The sequence below is a fragment of the Aptenodytes patagonicus genome, chromosome 1 (assembly GCF_965638725.1).
Source record: "Aptenodytes patagonicus chromosome 1, bAptPat1.pri.cur, whole genome shotgun sequence".
In the NCBI taxonomy this organism is placed as follows: Eukaryota; Metazoa; Chordata; class Aves; order Sphenisciformes; family Spheniscidae; genus Aptenodytes; species Aptenodytes patagonicus.
The window spans coordinates 138,253,648-138,272,442 of NC_134949.1; the positions used below are offsets into that span (position 1 = coordinate 138,253,648).

Here is an 18,795-nt window from a genome sequence, read left to right on the forward strand (position 1 = left end):
TATTTCTTCCTCAGGAAAGGGTAAACCTATTTGTGGGATTGTTTTTGCCCAAGGACCTGGGTGCACTTGGTGGGTAATGCAGTAGGATGGGGGAGTCCAATGTGTACCTCAAGGTGATTTAACCCTGGGTGAAAATAATCCATGATTTGTGTTCCGTGTTATGGGAATTACCATAGCAGGAACCCCTTGTCACTACCCAGGCTAGGAGCAAGGGGAGGAGTTCATTGCAATGTTAAACCCTATAACCTGGCCCAAAGGGACCAGGGGGTGGAGATTGTAAAGGATATACCTTTAAATTGTTGTAACCCATGATTTGAGTTGCATGTTATAGGAATTACCATAGCAGGAACCACCTGAACCAATGGAGGACAAGCCTTACAAGAAGCAGTGCAAGTGCAGCAGTGACTCGACCTGAGCTGGCTTTGGTGCCTGTCCTGGTTTCGGCTGGGATAGAGTTAATTTTCTTCCTAGTAGCTGGTACAATGCTGTGTTTTGGATTTAGGATGGCAATAATGTTGATAACACACTGATGTTTTTAGTTGTTGCTAAGTAGTGCTTACACTAGTGAAGGACTTTTCAGCTTCCCATGCTCTACCGACTGAGAAGGCTGGAGGGGCACAAGAAGCTGGGAGGGGGCACAGCCAGGACAGCTGACCCAAACTGGCCCAAGGGATATTCCATACCATGTGATGTCATGCTCAGTACATAAACTGGGGAGAGTTGGCCATGGGATGGTGACCGCTGCTCGGGAACTGGCTGGGCATCGGTCGGCGGGTGGTGAGCAATTGCATTGTGCATCACTTATTTTGTATATTGTTTTATCATTATTATTATTATTATTATTATTGTTATTGCTATTGTTATTGTTGTTATTTTCCCTTCCTTTTCTGTCCTACTAAACTATCTTTATCTCAACCCATGAATTTTACTTTTTTTTTCCCCAATTCTCTCCCCCATCCCACTGGGGCGGGGGGAGTGAGCAAACAGCTGTGTGGTGTTCAGCTGCCTGCCAGGTTAAACCACAACAGTGCCCAGTAACTCCACACAACACACCATCTCTCCTGTCCTGAGTGACCACCATAACAGACAGAGCCCAAAGTCATGGACTAAATGAACTCAGTGGACATTTTGTGGACATTTATGGACATTTTACAGACATTTCACAGGGGTGGTCCTAAGGGCACGGTATCTGTGTATTGTATCAAAGGATGGGAAGGGGGGTGGGGGTGGCTGATGAGTATGAATTGGATAGTGTGGGACCTGAGCATGACGTAACGGTATGGAATAAGGGGTGGAGAATGTGCTGGGTTTGGCTGGGGTAAAGTTAGTTTTCTTCATAGTAGCTAGTATGGGGCTGTGTTTTGGATTTGTGCTGGAAACAGTGTTGATAACACAGGGGTGTTTTAGTTACTGCTGAGCAGTGCTGACACAGCATCAAGGCCTTTTCTGCTCCTCACACCACCCCACCAGCTGGGGATGCACAAGAAGTTGGGAGGGGACACAGCCGGGACAGCTGACCCCAACTGACCAAAGGGATATTCCACACCATATGATGTCATGCTCAGCAATAAACTAGGGGGAAGGTTGGCCGGGGGCCTGCTGCTCGGGGACTGGCTGGGCATCCGTCGGCGGGTGGTGAGCAATTGTTTTCATTTGCATCTCTTGTCTTTCTTGGGTTTTATTTCTCTCTCTCTGTTATTTTCCTTTTCATTAAGATTTATTACTGTTATTACCATCATTATTTTATTTTCTTTCAATTATTAAACTATTCTTATCTCAACCCATGAGTTTTCTCACTTTTACCCTTCCAATTCTCTTCTCCCCATCCTGCTGGGCAGGGGGAGTGAGTGAGCGGCTGTGTGGTGCTCAGTTGCTGGCTGGGGTTAAACCACGACACTGTCATTTAATTTATTTTCATTTCTGTAGCTGTAGTTCTTTTTTACTTTTGTAAGAAGGATCTCTTAAAACTTGACTTCAATCCTTAGTGGGAACAATAGCTTGCAACAAGGATTTCCTTAGGCTAATTGCATGAATTGCTAATTAGTTGTAAGTCATTGCCTTTCACTTTGTGAGGAACCTTGTTTCCTTGTGTCATGAAGAGAACATGGTACGTGAAATCACACAGGGTGAGCCCACGGTTTTGAATTAAATTTCCTCTCTAAATCATCCCAGCAAACACAGCTATATGTTGGTATCTGACCATTCAAAGGCAGCTGGATGTTTTGCTGGCCAGACACCACTTCTGTTACCTCCAGGAGTTTGCACGGTTTGCAGATGGGAAATGTACTCAGAAAATGGACTTGTAATAGCTTGGTCTTTTAATTTAAGAAGAGAGAATTTACTTTCTCTCTCTATAATATCTGTGTACATGTCCTCCTCCCAATCTTTCCCAGTTCTCCCAGCATTTCTTATTCAAGATTCTTTCTATGCCTTTACCAAAATCTACTACTATTCTTCTTATACTGGACAACCTTCTTTTTAACATGCACCTCTAAATTTACTGGATGCACAGTCTGTAACAGGAGATTAAAATTCTTAATCCCCCTATAGAACATCCTTAATCTAGTTTGTACTCGTGCATTCAAATATTGTTATCTTATCAGGTATCTAACATCCTCTCTTCTTTGACACTGGCATAAAAATACCATGAACTCTCTCAAGATCTTGACATCAGTAGTTTTTCCCCTCTTTTTTTAATCTGCCTGCTAGATTGCTCCTCCCCAGATTGTCTAATGTGCTAAAGCCACAACACCTTTTTCTATCTTCAAAGGAGAGGGGTTTGTGCCTGCTTTCAATTCCAATTCTATCATCAACCTTTTCAGCTGCACTTATAAAATACTACCTTTCAAATTCAAAATACGATTTCAAATCCCATCTTTTAATTATTCAATCACAGATTTATCTCTTTCCTCGATTGCTTTTAGTCAGCTTTTGCCCCATGAAATCCCATCCATCAGCTGAAATGCAACATGGTCAGAAATGATCCAAGTTACGTGTAACACATACAGTCATTCTTAATCTTAGGCTTCAGTAAAACATTCAACGCTCTGTTCATGTTTCCTTGCAAGCTTAAGCACTAATTGTAGAAGCTAATTAAGCTCTCCACAATAATACATATGTCTACCTGTCACCACAGTGAAGTTACTGTGGATTAAAGAAATAAGCCTATGTGAGTCTGAATGATGTAAGATAATATAACTTTTGAAACCTGCCTCAAATTTGTGCACTTGCATATCTTAAACGAATCCCTCTCAGTTTCCTCAAAATTTTCTGTTGAAGACTATATTAACTGATGCTTCATCAGCTCTAAACACTGCCAGCTCCCTTTACAGTCCTTTTTGCTAATTTGTAAAAGATATATACTGTATATAGCAGATGTCAACTCTTGGCTCTTACAGCAGAAAACAAGCATGTATTGAAAACCAGGCTATATATAATGATTTCAAACCTACAGCACTTCAACTTTTGCCAAGTTTATGCAATTAAAAACTTCATTACTTAAATACCTGCAGAGATCAGCCTAGCAAAGATGATGATGTCAGCCTTACTAAAATTGCTAGCTCTTTGTGTCCCACAGGGGAAAGTGCCAGTGAAACTTAAAAATACAAGGAGACGTTTTATTCCACATTACTGTGAAATCAAAGCATCAAAAGCTTACAGAATTCAGCTCGCCAAGCATTTGATATAGGAGCACTGAAAAAAAAAGAAGCATAGCAACATTTACTGGGAAGCTCACCTTTTAAAATAAAGCAAAGCAGTATTTTTTTGCTTAAGGTCCGGTAATAAGAAAAGTAAGATATCAAAACCTACCTAAATGTGAAATACAGTGAATAAATTAAACCAATTCATTACTCGCTCTTCAGAAAAATATCTTCATATCTAACTTTTAGAAACAAGCTCTGAGTTAACTTAATACTCACTAAACTACAGCCACAACATGAAACGCAATTTAATATCTAAAACTTAGGTGCAGTTTTCAGAGGAAGTTTACTCAAGCTTTTGACTCTCCATCCACCACAGTACTAGCCTCTCAAACTCATCCTGTGTTCTGATGCCCTGATGACTTTCATCTGCTTTATTTATTATCAATAGCACTAACAGATTCTGGGAACAGACCACTGCATTTATGCTGCGAATTCAACAGGAAAGAATTGCATTAATTTTCCTATCACTAAGCTAGCTCCATGATCCTATGAGGAATAAAGCTGTATAAATGAAGCTATATCACTAACATAAACATGTATGATTTCATAGAAGCCTAGCAACCATCTCTCTCAACAAAAAAAATGCCATTTTTCAAAATCATTCTTCTGACCATGGTTTACAAATAACGGATGGGCCTGAGCCAGACAAACACAAGCCCTTGCAAAGTTCCTGGCTTCTCATATGCCAAGTTCGGCTTCCATAACATCATTACCTATTCACAAGTAGTTCCATACATTCACTCAGTCATACCCAGACTAGTTCAGTATCACACTGGCACTGCATAGAAAAAGCACAAAACACATAGCTCTATAATTCTATGTAGCCTATACAAATATATTCATTAATAGAAATCCAAATACTACTCACCACATGAAGAATTTTATTCTCTGTTTCATATACTGTGCAATCCTGAAAAAGTAAAGAAAAGGCAGGTTAAATTGATCCAATCATTCACCCTTCCTAGATTTATCCTTAAAAAGAATTAAACTGAATTGAAAAATCTTTAGGATGAAACAAAAGATTTCAAGTCTCAAAAAGAATGGAAAGATTCACGTAACCAAAGTGTGACGCCACCACAGAAAGGAAATACTAGTAAATGTTTATATCTATTCACTAGTTCTTGTTGCTTCCTTCCTTGAGACAGATAACGATCTTCCTTCACTTTATATTGTTTCGGCACATACCAGCTAGTCACATGTATGCCAGACAAGTGGCTTCAACCAGCAGTCCCTGACCATGGACAAAAATGACCCACTTCTAGTGGTAACACTGAAAAACAGAGGTACCAGCAATAGTCTTAAGTAACTAAGAAAGAAAACTAAGCTGAACAATTCCTGCTGAGCTGAGCTGAACTGATGTGTTTGCACACCCTGCCAAAGAAGAGAAGGAAAACACTGGGAGGAGGAAGAAGAGAAAATGGAACCACTGGTTGTTTATAAGACTCCATGCAATGGGAGGGAAGACAAATGCGGAATACAAAACGCACAGGAAACTCGAGGCGGACCATCTTATTACATACAGCCTGCTGGGGACTGCATGCACATTGTCACCTCATGTAGCATGTGAGGCAGTTTCTGTAAGCAAGACTAACAGATGGGAGGCCGGGGGCTGTGAAAGTTTTTCTGACAGGCCAAAATCTCAGTAGATATAGAGAAATGGAATTAGTAAGGCAGAGAGCACATGAAATACAACAACACTGGCGAAAGAACCACTCTTCTAAGTTCTTCAGATGCCGTAGCTTTATGGTAATTAGTGCAAGCTCTGTTTAGAATGGATGCTTTATATCCGACCTAATAACCCACATGAAAAATGTGACTAAGTTTTCCTGGTTTAAGTCTCATTTTTAAATCAGCTTCTCCTGTTAGAAAAACAACTTTGATATATGCAACTGTTTTAAAAAAATGAACTTTTAATCCATGAAACGCTTTTAGTGTTACTCAGGCAAGAAAAGCCAATGTGTTCTTAAGCTTTATATAAAGCAACCTATGCAGAAGCAGCAGGTTGATCAGGGAGTATTTTCCTAATAACAGCTGTTGGCATTCAGGAAACATTTGCCAGTAAGTGCAGCCGGAAAGAAAATCTAACACGTTTAATTAATTGCAGACATCAATGAAGTATTTGCAATCTTAGTAGCAAAACACACATTTCATTGTTATATGTGGGAGGGCATGTAACATTTTCAATCTGGATATATCTATGTTCTGCATGGTTTCTTATGAATCATTTTGCAAAAATAGCAGGAAGGGATTGCAACATTTATATTGAGAAAACAAAAAGAAGTGCTTTTAAGCAGACATAATTATTTCATTGGTAATAGGAAGAGTTTACTATAAGTTTAAACATTCAGCTTAAAGAGGATACTGTTTGAGAAGTCTCACTACTAAGGGAAGAAGGATTCTGGGTTCTTAAATGCTGTAGAGGTTTATTACAACCAAGAAACCAGTGAGTAACAGAGAAACACGGCTACACCCTTGAAATGAAATTCTTCCGCATAATCATGAAGGAAACTAAAGAAATATGCTTATTTCTGACAAACCAAGAGTATATATAAAAATTAAAATATTTCTCAATCTACAAAAGACAATAAAGCAAGTGGAAAACGTGTCAGGCATCCAGTCTATGTATAGAGGCAGGTGGCCTCACCTTTAAATTCTCTCCCCAACACACAATTCCCTACTAATCCAGGGTCTGGGAAGAGGAATTGCTAAATGAGTTCATCACATAGTGAACGGCTAATTGTTGATGCTACATCTTCATATTTAGGCAAGAGAAAATTAACAGTTCAGTAAACCATAAAAGAAAAACTGGAGGAGAGCAAACACAATGCTTAGGTAAAAAAACAATTCCAAAATATACTTTTTCCATACATGAATGACATCCAACTAAACATAATTCAAGCATGAACTCAGGGAAATGTGCAGGAATGGAAAGTTCCATGCCGGCATAGCCCGGAGCAGCCCTGAAGTCTAGGAGTCAAAGAAGCCTAGAAAAGGTCACCAAGCTGATCCCTGCACCGTAGCAAGCTCATTTTAACTTCCTGCAGCTATCCCTAGAGATGAGGGCTGAGACTGCTTCTGAATGATCCCAAAAGCAAAACCTACATGTCACTTTCTTTCATAGTGAACAGTTTCTTTCTCCTTAGATTTTTTAGTCACTCCACTGCTTTGTGCTTTATCTTTAAGCAAGTGCTGAGGATAACTGTGCCCACCTCGTCAAACATCCCTTAGGTAGAACGGTAAGCTGAATGCTTATTACTGGAGGCCTTTACCATTTACAATTATTGCTTTTTCATATCCATTTCATTTCAACTAGAAGAGCTTAAAGCACTTGAGAACTCTAAAAAGAGTCGCTAACTATGCAATTAGAAATAAATTTTTATTCTTAATAGCATACCACCCACAGCTGGAGAACATCTCTTCCTTCCATACCTAGAGTACAAGCCCATATCTTACTCCTGAAAGATCTTCTTAAATATCTGTTTAACCACAGTATCAAAACATTGCAATTAAGGTAAGAAACAGATCATATGCAAGTTTAACATCAACTTTTTTCTACTTTAGAAAAGCAGGAACACACAAAAAATCCGCAACCAAGCTTTACTCCTACACAAGTTAAGAATTTGCCATTCACTTGGTGAAATGATGCTGTGATTACCCCTGAACTGAAACACACAGATACAGCAAGGAGGAGATATTTTACTTTTACCTGTTTATTCTCTGAACTTCACGCATATATTCACTGACAAACTATAACTAATGCTAGGCTAGATGATCTTCATCTAACCACCCAAACAAAACTTCAGCTGAAACAGCATAAGGTTATCTTCTAAATGTGCATTATTTTCTAAAAGATTAATAACACAGATTGCTAATAAAGCAACAAAAGCAGTTCTGCATCAATTTATACTTCCTGAAGATGTAGTCAGATAATGGCCATTAGCAGTTCAGTTATCATCCGCAAAGAAAGAGGAAATATGATGGAACAGCAAGTAAAAGGGGAATATGATGGAACAACTTAATTACTAATATCAGATTTTCATGGTCACTCTTTCCAGCTCTGCCTCATGCATCAAAAATGGCAAAAGTGACCTTTGTGGAGGCTAAGATCCTAATAAAAAGGGAAACATGAGGTCCAAAACTGGAAGAAAAAGAAAAAAAAATGCACTAAGGGAGGAAGATAAGAAGAACAAGAACAAACCATAACAATCCGGGGGAGAGTTATTCTGCCCTTTCAATCCCGGTATAATTTTAAAACCTATTTTTAAGTCTAGCAAGACCTATGCTACACTGCAACTGAGAGGCATCACTTCTATTTCTTCCAGAACTGACCTTCATAACTACAATTCTGCATTATTTCTACAAAAATTACAAGTTTTATCTGCGAAGATTCTATTGTAATGTCATAAGTAATAATTACTAAAGACACTTAAATTAAACCCACTGAATTAGACAGCACTGACTGATGACAATGCTGCAAAATGTACACATCTCACCCCACCCTGCCCCAGGCATTGGTAGAACAATTCACATGTGAGGCAACATATACAAAATACAAATATTTGTGGATTTTATTTTTCAAATGCAATGTTTATGATGCTTTATTTTGCCATTTTATTTTCTTCTCCCCTCACTATTATTGTCTTCTTTTCAAACATTTGTCTTAGTATGTCACAGAAGTGGGGAACAGGGTCAGCTAATTACACCAACACTTTTCTTACTCTTTAGTCCTTTTCTTTGCACCCGAGTTGATTAAATCTCAACTCAAAATGTGAAGTACTGAGATCTAGAACACCTGCCAACTCATCCTACTGCTCATATATCACACAGGGAAAAAATGTCTGTGCAGTTCTCCAGTACTATAACTGTGGGATAATATTCAGCAGAAAACACTTCTATTTATATATATATATGATCTGGTTTACAAGTCCGAGTCGGCAACCTGTCAAATTTCCTATTGCAATTACCTGTCAAACACTTCTCCTCTCAGGGTACTTGCAGGCTATAATCTTGAAACATACCATCATTATTACTACTACTACTATTACTGTTATTCGTGGTTTTGCCACATATTCTAGGCAGATGCTGCACTGCACTCTTCTTGGCAGTCTTAAGTTCCTGTCAACTCCACGACTTAACTTCAAAATAAAGTTATGCTAGCTCAGAAAATAAAATATATACATACAAATAGTTAAGGGACACAAAAAGGAAGAAATAGAGAAACATGTTTATTAGTTCTTTCAGCAACAAATCAGCAACATTTCAGCATTTCTAGTAAACCTTAGATCAGAGTGCACAAGAGAGGGCATGGACTTCTTTCACTGTATTTTCTTGTTCAGCAGAATGCCTTAGTTGCTCATGTATATTTAGTCATCCTGATCTATTTTTTCCTCCAAGGCAAGGGAATTTCCTAGGCAGAACTGATACAGAAGCAGGTTACATGATTGTCAAGAACAAAAACCCGATCTCCTGATTCTCAGGTAACATGTTAGCCCAAAAATGTCCTTTGTGAATTCATATGATAGCAGCATTGCTCAAAAGCAGGCTATGTGGTGCTAAAGAGGTGGAGGCAACTGGAGCAACTTGCAAAGAACAAAAGCTTGCCATGAGAGCGTGCCTTCTCTAGGCAGCTTTCACGCTGCTTCTAGTGGAGCTTCTTCACTGTTTTTTTCATTTGTTTTCCTCTGCAGTCCAACTGAATTTACATGAAGGAGATTTACATGCGTGTTTGTGTATTTCACTGGTTTTACCAGTATTTTGCTGATAAAATGTAGGCAAGGTTAGGAACATAATTTTAAAAGCAGTAGTGAAATTGCCTGGGAAATGCATCTTTCATGAGCAATCCCACACATCTTCCATGTCTAGTTTTAAGAGGGCAACAGCTAGATTTTACGTACTGCTCAAAACCAGATGTCTGACAGAATTGCTGTCAGCATTATTTTGAAGTCATGCAAAATGTTCTAAACTATGTAACTCCAGTTCTCTATTTGTAACAAAAATAATGAATTACATGATTGCTAAAAGAGGGTTCAGACTCTCATGTATTGCCAAATCTTTGGTATAAAATCTCTCTTGAGCAATGTAGCCATTGGTTGGAATTAAACCAAGCCATCCTTTAAATCCCTTTGCTTCTCAAATTGATTAGAACTGTAACTGAATCCTTTAATACCAGTATATGTCAAATGGATGGTCTGTCAGTCTTGCCACTTAGCAACGATAAAAAACAATTAACTTGAGAATGCTCAGATCATAACTCCCAGTCCCTTCAGCCTCAGCACTGCACCATCAAAAATAAGTTGTTCTGGCTTCAAGGAGCCCAGTCTTGAGCCTGTTCAAGTGTCACTAGCTCTAGGGAATTTATGGCATTGGCTCTAGAAAGGCTCATTTGGTTTGAATTCTGCCCAATTCAGCTATGGCAAGAGAGCCACAAGACTGAGGTTTGCTGGAGTCCTCACTGAAGGTTCTCACAAAAGTTCTCAACAACAATGATGAAAAAGTCAAAAGCTTTGCCAACATATGAAGAAGGCAAAAGTTTTATAGCTTTCATAGTACCTTCATTTGTTACTAGCCTTCATTGCTTTTCTCGGACCAAGACAGTGGTACATAATTTCCAAACAGGTACAAGGGTAAGACAGGTTGAGTCAATTTAGCCTTTCACTACTTAGAAAATGCATGGAAAATATATCTAATACAGCTGATGGCAGGATTAAACAATGACAGGTTTGAAACAATAAACTTGATTGATATGATATAGGTTATGGCAAAATGCTGTGTTATGTACATCATGACGATTAGAAAACTGAAGGATATTAGGGAACTCTGCTCAAACTGTGATTTACAGGTGTGTCTGGGTAATTACTGGAATAATAAAATAGAAGCTGGCAGATATACAGATCTGCTCAACCCCCTCCCCTCCAACTCTCCTCCCCAAAACAAGAAATAAAAAACTCTTAAATACCCCCAAAGCTACAGAAGCTGGCAAGCAGGTAATGTTGTCCTCTGGCAACAGGCAAAGAATTAAGAGTGTGATAGAGGCAGAGGTTTCCTGAGGTGCTTTACCACATCTTTGATTTTAAGAGGTCTAGCAGGACTTTGGATACAAAAAGTGTGGGCCTTGGGGACACTGACAATTACAAAAGTTTGGAACAGAGAGAGGGGAAGAGGAAATACTTTTTTCCTGCCTCACTACCTAAAATGCAACAGCAAGCTCCTCTTAAGCTATGCAACAACCCAGTGCTTGCATAGGTAATCCTTGGCTGCTGCCATACAAAATGGATTTTTAAAATTACACAGCCATTGTTAAAAACCTATACTGTATTTCTAAGTGGACTTCCCAGAATATGTGCTTTCCCTCACTTTCTTCCCACTGAGCTGCTCCAGAAGAGTCTCCCTTCGTGGCTGTTCCTCCTCCTCCTGACTGCCACAGTCCCAGGGAGCTCTATCCTCAACTCTCCCCTTTTCTGCAACCTCTTCTCTATTGCTCAGCAGCCTCCTAAAATCATGCTGCTTTAATTATCGTCTCTGTGCAGATGAGTCACAGATCTCTCGTCCCTTCTGTTCACATTCACAGTTCAGAATCTCCTCCTGGATATTTGCCACCAGCCCTAACGCAGTATGCTGAAGAGCTGAAATCATGTTTCTTCCCAAACCCTCCTTGTTCCCCCCTTCTTTCCCTATCTCTGTCAACAACTCCACCACCTTATGTCCCACAAGCTCACAACCTGGGTGCCATTTTAAACTCCTCTTCGCTTCCCACACAAATCCTGTCTATTTTCTTCCCACTGCCGTTCAGAAATATTTGCTTTCTTCCCCACTCATGCTACAATTATTTGATCCCTGCAGTTTCTTGACACCAGGTCTATAGCATCCTCACTCTATTATTACTCCCTGCCCCTCCACACTGAAGCTAGAGCTTGTCTGTACCTGCAGCAACCCACTCTGTCCTCCCCCATTGGAAACATACGTAAGAACCGACGTAGATGGGAGAAAACAGAATGGTGAGCACACGCCATTTAAGTTACTAAGGGAAGAGGAAAAAAATCTCTATTGTGAAAAATATAATGCAAGCTATTAAATAAATGCTACATAAAAGAACATTTCCTATGCAACCTACACAAATGCTTCTAAAAGTCTAGAGCCTTTCCCTGAATATTTAATGAACCTGCAGTTCTCTAAGTTCATAACCCTTGTGTACCAACTATATAGCAATTACCCCGCTTACTGAGTACAAAGAATTGCCTTAGTTTTATTTAAACAGTCTGCGTGGAGTGGCACCTATCACCATAGTAACAGAATACTTCATGTAAAAATTTAACGCAACTTACATAAATCACCCACAGATCAAGCAACTACTGGGAAAAATTGCTGGCTGGATTAAGAGAGATGCAATGTGTACATTACACTCTTTTCTTCTATCTTTCTGAAGTCATTCTCCATTTCCAATTATTTCTACCCTCCTTTCTGTAAAAGACATCATCTTGCTTTCCTTTGGGATCTGGTCAGATATTAGTTCTTAATTTGCATATAGAGAGTAACACTTCTTCCTCCTACGCCGTTTCTAAAATGAGCTGGTATACCATTAGGTCAGAAACCACTGCAAGTATTTTAGCACCGACTAAAATCACATTGATACTTGCTCATATATCCTGGTAGAATCTAAATCCTTACGTGGTCTAAATTGAATTTCAGCTCTTAGGATGATTTCTCTATGCAGCGACATTCTCAGCAGGTAAAAATAAAATCCACTGAAACTATCAAGAGATGAGAGGTTGGAAATGAGGCAAAAATGTTCCATCCAAAGGAGAAAAAACAAAGTCAAAACACCCTTTTTTCCACCCCTCTAATTCAGAAAAATGTGTCATGCATTGAAAACTAAATCTTTTATTACTGACATGCAAAATACAGTTTGTAGCATGATGTGTTGTGCACTTCTTAAGTTTTCAATGTCACTTCCAAGACCATTTAGAGGTAAATAACTTCTTAATTTTTCACTTCTGATTTTTCTCTAGTACTGTCATGAAAAAGAATTCTAGTTTATAAAACACAATTGCAGCAAAATATTTCACGTTTCATATAATGCCTAGGTGGTTATTCTGCCAACAGATGAAATAAAATTAATCGAACTTGAGAAAAAGTAATGGTATTTAGGTAAATGGCATTTCAGGCTCAGCTATGACTTGAATGTTTCACATTGGATCATCTGGAATTCTTGATGTATTTTTAATGGATTTAAGCAAACACACACGTACCTCACATTATATTCCTGAAATAAAGATTGACCCTACACTTCTTCATGCTCAAGGCTTCTACTAGCTACCTAGCAACACATAGTTTCTGTAATTCACCATACTGAAGTGAAATCTTGCTTTGCTGCACCTGGTTACAGAGACTGTACTGTCTCTGGAAAGGGAAATCATAGAATCATAGAATAGTTTGGGTTGGAAGGGACCTCTAAAGGTCATCTACTCCAACCCCCTGCTGTGGGCAGGGACATCTTCAACTAGATCAGGTTGCTCAGAGCCCCGCCCAACCTGACCTTGAACGTTTCCAGGGATGGGGCATCCACCACCTCTCTGGGCAACCTCTTCCAGTGTTTCACCACCCTCAGCGTAAAAAACGTCTTCCTTCTGTCTAGTCTAAATCTACCCCCCTTTAGTTTAAAGCCATTCCCCCTTGTCCTGTCGCAACAGGCCCTGCTAAAAAGTTTGCCGCCATCTTTTTTATAAGCCCCCTTTCAGTACTGAGAGGCTGCAATAAGGTCTCCCCAAAGCCTTCTCTTCTCTAGGCTGAACAACCCCAACTCTCTCAGCCATCTCATCTCAGGACATCAAGGGCAATAAGAAAAGCTTCTATAGGTACGTCGGGGATAAAAGGAAGACGAGGGAAAATGTGGGCCGTCTCCAGAATGAAATGGGAGACCTGGTTACCTGGGACACGGAGAAGGAGGAGGTACTCAATGACTTTTTTACCTCGGTCTTCACCAGCAAGTGCTCGAGCCTCACCGCCCAAGCTGCAGAAGGCAAAGGCGGGGACTGGGAGAATGAAGAGCCGCCCACTGTGGGAGAACATCAGGTTTGAGACCATCTAAGGCACCTGAAGGTGCACAAGTCCATGGGACCCGATGAGATCCATCCGCGGGTCCTGAAGGAACTGGTGGATGAAGTTGCTAAGCCACTACCCATGGTATTTGAGAAGTCGTGGCAGTCCGGTGAAGTTCCCAGTGACTGGAAAAGGGGAAACATAACCCCCATTTTTACAAAGGGAAAGAAGGAAAACCCAGGGAACTACAGGCCAGTCAGTCTCACCTCTGTGCCTGGGAAGATCATGGAACAGATCCTCCTGGAAGCTATGCTAAGGCACATGGAGGACAGGGCAGTGATTCAAGACAGCCAGCATGGCTTCACCAAGGGCAAGTCCTGCCTGACTAACCTAGTGGCCTTCTATGATGGAGTGATTGCATCAGTGGACAAGGGAAGGGCTACAGAGGTCATCTATCTGGACCTCTGTAAGGCCATTGACACAGTCCCCCACAACATCCTTCTCTCTAAACTGGAGAGGTATGGATTCGATGGGTGGACTGTCCAGTGGGTGAGGAATTGGTTAGGTGGTCGCATCCAGAGGGTAGTGGTCAACGGCTCAATGTCCAGATGGAGATTGGAGACGAGTGGCGTCCCGCAGGGGTCCGTATTGGGACCGGTACTGTTTAATATCTTCATCAATGGCATAGACAGTGGGATCGAGTGCACCCTCAGCAAGTTTGCAGGTGACACCAAGCTGAGTGGTGCGGTCGACACGCCAGAGGGACGGGATGCCATCCAGAGGGACCTGGACAAGCTTGAGAAGTGGGTCTGTGTGAACCTCATGAGGTTTAACAAGGCCAAGTGCAAGGTCCTGCCCCTGGGTTGGGGCAGCCCCCGGTATCAATACGGGCTGGGGGATGAAGGGCTTGAGAGCAGCCCTGCCGAGAAGGACTGGGGGGTACTGGTGGATGAAAAGCTGGGCATGAGCCAGCAATGTGCGCTCGCAGCCCAGAAGGCCAATCGTACCCTGGGCTGCATGAAAAGAAGCGTGGCCAGCAGGTCGAGGGAGGTGATTCTGCCCCTCTCCTCTGCTCTGGTGAGACCCCACCTGGAGTACTGTGTCCAGCTCTGGAGCCCTCAGCATAACACAGACACAGACCTGTTGGAGCGGGTCCAGAAGAGGGTCACAAAATGATCATAGAATCATAGAATAGTTTGGGTTGGAATGGAAGCAATGGAAGCAGAGCAACTGGCAGCGCAGAGGCAAACCCATCTGGGCTGACACACTGTGGCAAGATACTGCTGCCCGGGTAGAGAACCTGGTTGTAAAAGTACATCACGTAGATGCTCACGTACCCAAGAGTCGGGCCACTGAAGAACACTGAAACAATGAGCAGGTGGACCAGGCTGCTAGAATTGAAGTGGCTCAGGTGGATCTGGATTGGGAACATAAGAATCAGAATCATAGAATAGTTTGGGTTGAAAGGAACCTCTAAAGGTCATCTAGTCCAACCCCCCTGCCGTGGGCAGGGACATCTTCAACTAGATCAGGTTGCTCAGAGCCCCGTCAACCTGACCTTGAACATTTCCAGGGATGGGGCATCCACCACCTCTCTGGGCAACCTGTCCCAGTGTTTCACCACCCTCAGCGTAAAAAACGTCTTCCTTCTATCTAGTCTAAATCTACCCACCTTTAGTTTAAAGCCATTCCCCCTTGTCCTATCACAACAGGCCCTGCTAAAAAGTTTGCCGCCATCTTTTTTATAAGCCCCCTTTCAGTACTGAGAGGCTGCAATAAGGTCTCCCCAAAGCCTTCTCTTCTCTAGGCTGAACAACCCCAACTCTCTCAGCCTTTCTTCAGAGGAGAGGTATTCCATCCCCCTGATCATTTTCGTGGTCCTCTTCTGGACCCGCTCCAACAGGTCCATGTCTGTCTTATGCTGAGGGCTCCAGAGCTGGACGCAGTACTCCAGGTGGGGTCTCACCAGAGCAGAGGAGAGGGGCAGAATCACCTCCCTTGACCTGCTGGCCACGCTTCTTTTCATGCGGCCCAGGGTACGATTGGCCTTCTGGGCTGCGAGCGCACATTGCTGGCTCATGCCCAGCTTTTCATCCACCAGTACCCCCCAGTCCTTCTTGGCAGGGCTGCTCTCAAGCCCTTCATCCCCCAGCCTGTATTGATACCGGGGGCTGCCCCAACCCAGGGGCAGGACCTTGCACTTGGCCTTGTTAAACCTCATGAGGTTCACATGGGCCCACTTCTCAGGCTTGTCCAGGTCCCTCTGGATGGCATCACATCCCTCAGGCATGTCAACCGCACCACTTAGCTTGGTGAGTTTTCCACAGAAATGGAAAAATCCATTTCCAAAGAAAAAGAAATGCAGTCTCAGTCTTCACTCCTACTGATACAACCAACATAATCTTAATCCATCGTCCTTAATGATTAAATTTAGCATTTATAAAGCATTACACAGGAAGTATGGCATATCCTCTGTCTGCCTCTATTCAAATGGAAACTGTGATGCCACTCAACACGCACTGACACAGTGCCCATAACAATCAGTATAAGAAAAAAAGGTTTTATTTAAAGGAAACATATGAGACACTAAACCACATTTTTCCCCTCTGTCTATGCTTTATCTCAGTTTCCACCAAATTTCTGCTACTTTCTGCAAGTGCTTCCATCAGTGCATGAATTAACCCACCAGTCCCTGACTCTTTCACTCAGACTCCCACTCAGGTTCCTTTTCTTGGAAAAATTTAACAGCTGCCTTGGTTTACCAGCATATGCCCCATCAAAAAGACTACTCTTTTTTCCACAAATTATTCTGCTTTGTGTTTCATTTTTCCCCATGTTCAGAGGCTGTCAATCATTAATCTGGAAGGAAAAACAACCAAATAAAAAAAAAACCAAACAAGCCAACACCAACTCATTTTTTGCTTTCTGGACACTAAGCTTCTTATGTACTCAGCAATCTTTTTTTTTTTTTCTTCTTCCATCCATGAGGAAAAGAAACCGCTTTCTCTAAGAATGGAAGAGAAAACACAGCTAACAAATTCACAGGACTTTACAGAGTGGGTTTTTATTAAAGCATGCAGTGGCTTCATAAGCTACTTTGAAAATGTCACATCACAGACTACACAAGTTTAGGAAAAAAACACTCTTTACAGCATATATCTCAATGACAACTAATGAGGCATCAAATTATTTCTAGTAGTGGTTCATATCCCTATAGACTATTATTGGTGTTTTAACCTTTGAACTATTCCGTGCCTAATCCCATTTTAAAAAGGACTCCAAAACTTAAATTAAAAGACAACAATATATCTACAAGTAAGCCATTTCAAGGGGAAAAAAAATATAATAAAACTACCAGAATCAGAAAAAGGCATCAGTGTTAAGCACCTTAGGCATTTTTTACATTACATTAAATTACATCTGAAATTTTCCATAGAAGTGTGCTAGAGAAATAAGTTACTCTACTATGAAAAAGAGAACAACATTGCTAAAGAGCATAAATTGAAACTACTTTGATATAGCTTCTTGTAAACAAAAAACAGTTTCATACTTCCAACAATCCTTTAAATTCTATTTTACCTTATACATTACACATTGACTTCTAAATGTGAAGAAAACAACTGCACAGGATAATACGTATCCTGAAACACCACTACTTCTGAGCCCTGCTCTGAACCTTATGCAACAGAAAATCTTGCATAAGAGCAGCACTTGAAGAATACAAGGTGAGTCTAAATTTCTGTCTGTGTTACTTGCAATGAGTTATAACACTTTCATATGAATACCATTTGGATTCCATGTACTATAGGCAGATATTGCCTGGGTATTGTTTTTAAGGGTGGCTTTTTTGTTCTGTTTTTAACTTTTCACCACATCTATTTAGCTACTCACTTGTACACCTACCCCCCTACTTGTACACTTATCAGAAATGAGGCATTTTGTATAAACAGTGTACTATGCATATATATATATTTTTTTTAATTCCAAGAATGTGGCCTCCTCACCATGAATTATTTTTATTAAAAAAAGGCGGAAAGGAGGGGATTATTACCATTGTAGACTAACAAAGATTTTTCTGCAAGCATTTGATAATAAAGTTGGGGTGGAAGGAATAATGTTGAAAATTTAAATTAAAAACTTTAAAATTTAATACATAACTCTTTCCGTCAAACACATGTTGCTTTGAAAATCCCAATAATTTGGAAGCACAAAGCAGCTTAAATGAGGAACCAATCAAACCAATTCAAAATTTTAAAGCTATATTTAGCGAGTCCTTAAAGTCCTTAATAACTAGGACTTAAAAACGAAAGCCAGGAATTGTGATAGAAAAGATTATATGAGAGATACTTTGTAACAATAGTACTAAGGATATTAATTATTCTTCTCTATTCATATATTTGATATTGTCCTTACCAAATTAATAGAGCCATTTTATATTACTGCATTTGGATTCTGAGTCGGGATGGGGGGCTAACATTCGTCACGTAAGTTACAGCCATTTGATTATAAAAAACACAATGTCATAGAAAAATAGCACATTACTCAAGAAATAATTTGTGATCCTTTTCAGTATCTTTTATCTGAAAGATAGCAACGGCTAGAAGTCCAACAAAGATTACCCCTCTAGCATGGGAAGTGAGTCCATTGCGGCATGGAGTATATGGACACTTACTTTTTCAAATCTCAAAACATCTTTAAATGGGGAATAAGCTCCAAATCACTCAGCTGAGGCAGTGCACCAGGCACTTCTGTACGTGCTCTATATTAGGGCTTTTAGCTCAAAATCCCAGGTGCCTGTATGTCCAGACAGAGTTTTTGTGGATGGTTGTCTTGGTCTTCCCTAGCTATCTTCCATCCTGGCCATCACCTCCCAAATTGCATCACTCCAGTTCTCACCCCATGTCATCCGAAATCTGAGTTTACCTCCAAATGTTGCTGTGAGACAAATGAAGTCGGAAGTATGATCTATGACAACAATGCAAGCCAGGTCTATGTCAGCCAAGTGACTGTTCTCCATCTCCACCCCTGTTACACAGAATTGCTTCCATCGCATAGT

At 40.7% G+C, this 18,795-nt stretch overlaps 1 protein-coding gene across 7 annotated transcripts in view; it reads right to left on the reverse strand.

The window, feature by feature from the left end:
• CNKSR2 (connector enhancer of kinase suppressor of Ras 2) overlaps window positions 1–18,795 on the reverse strand; it is a 235,770-nt gene that overhangs the window by 150,185 nt on the left and 66,790 nt on the right. For all 7 annotated transcript variants that reach the window (XM_076356481.1, XM_076356466.1, XM_076356473.1 and 4 more), the window contains exon 5: window positions 4,573–4,614. In XM_076356481.1, the coding sequence (XP_076212596.1) occupies window positions 4,573–4,614 (42 nt within the window). The remainder of the gene's footprint in view (window positions 1–4,572; window positions 4,615–18,795) is intronic.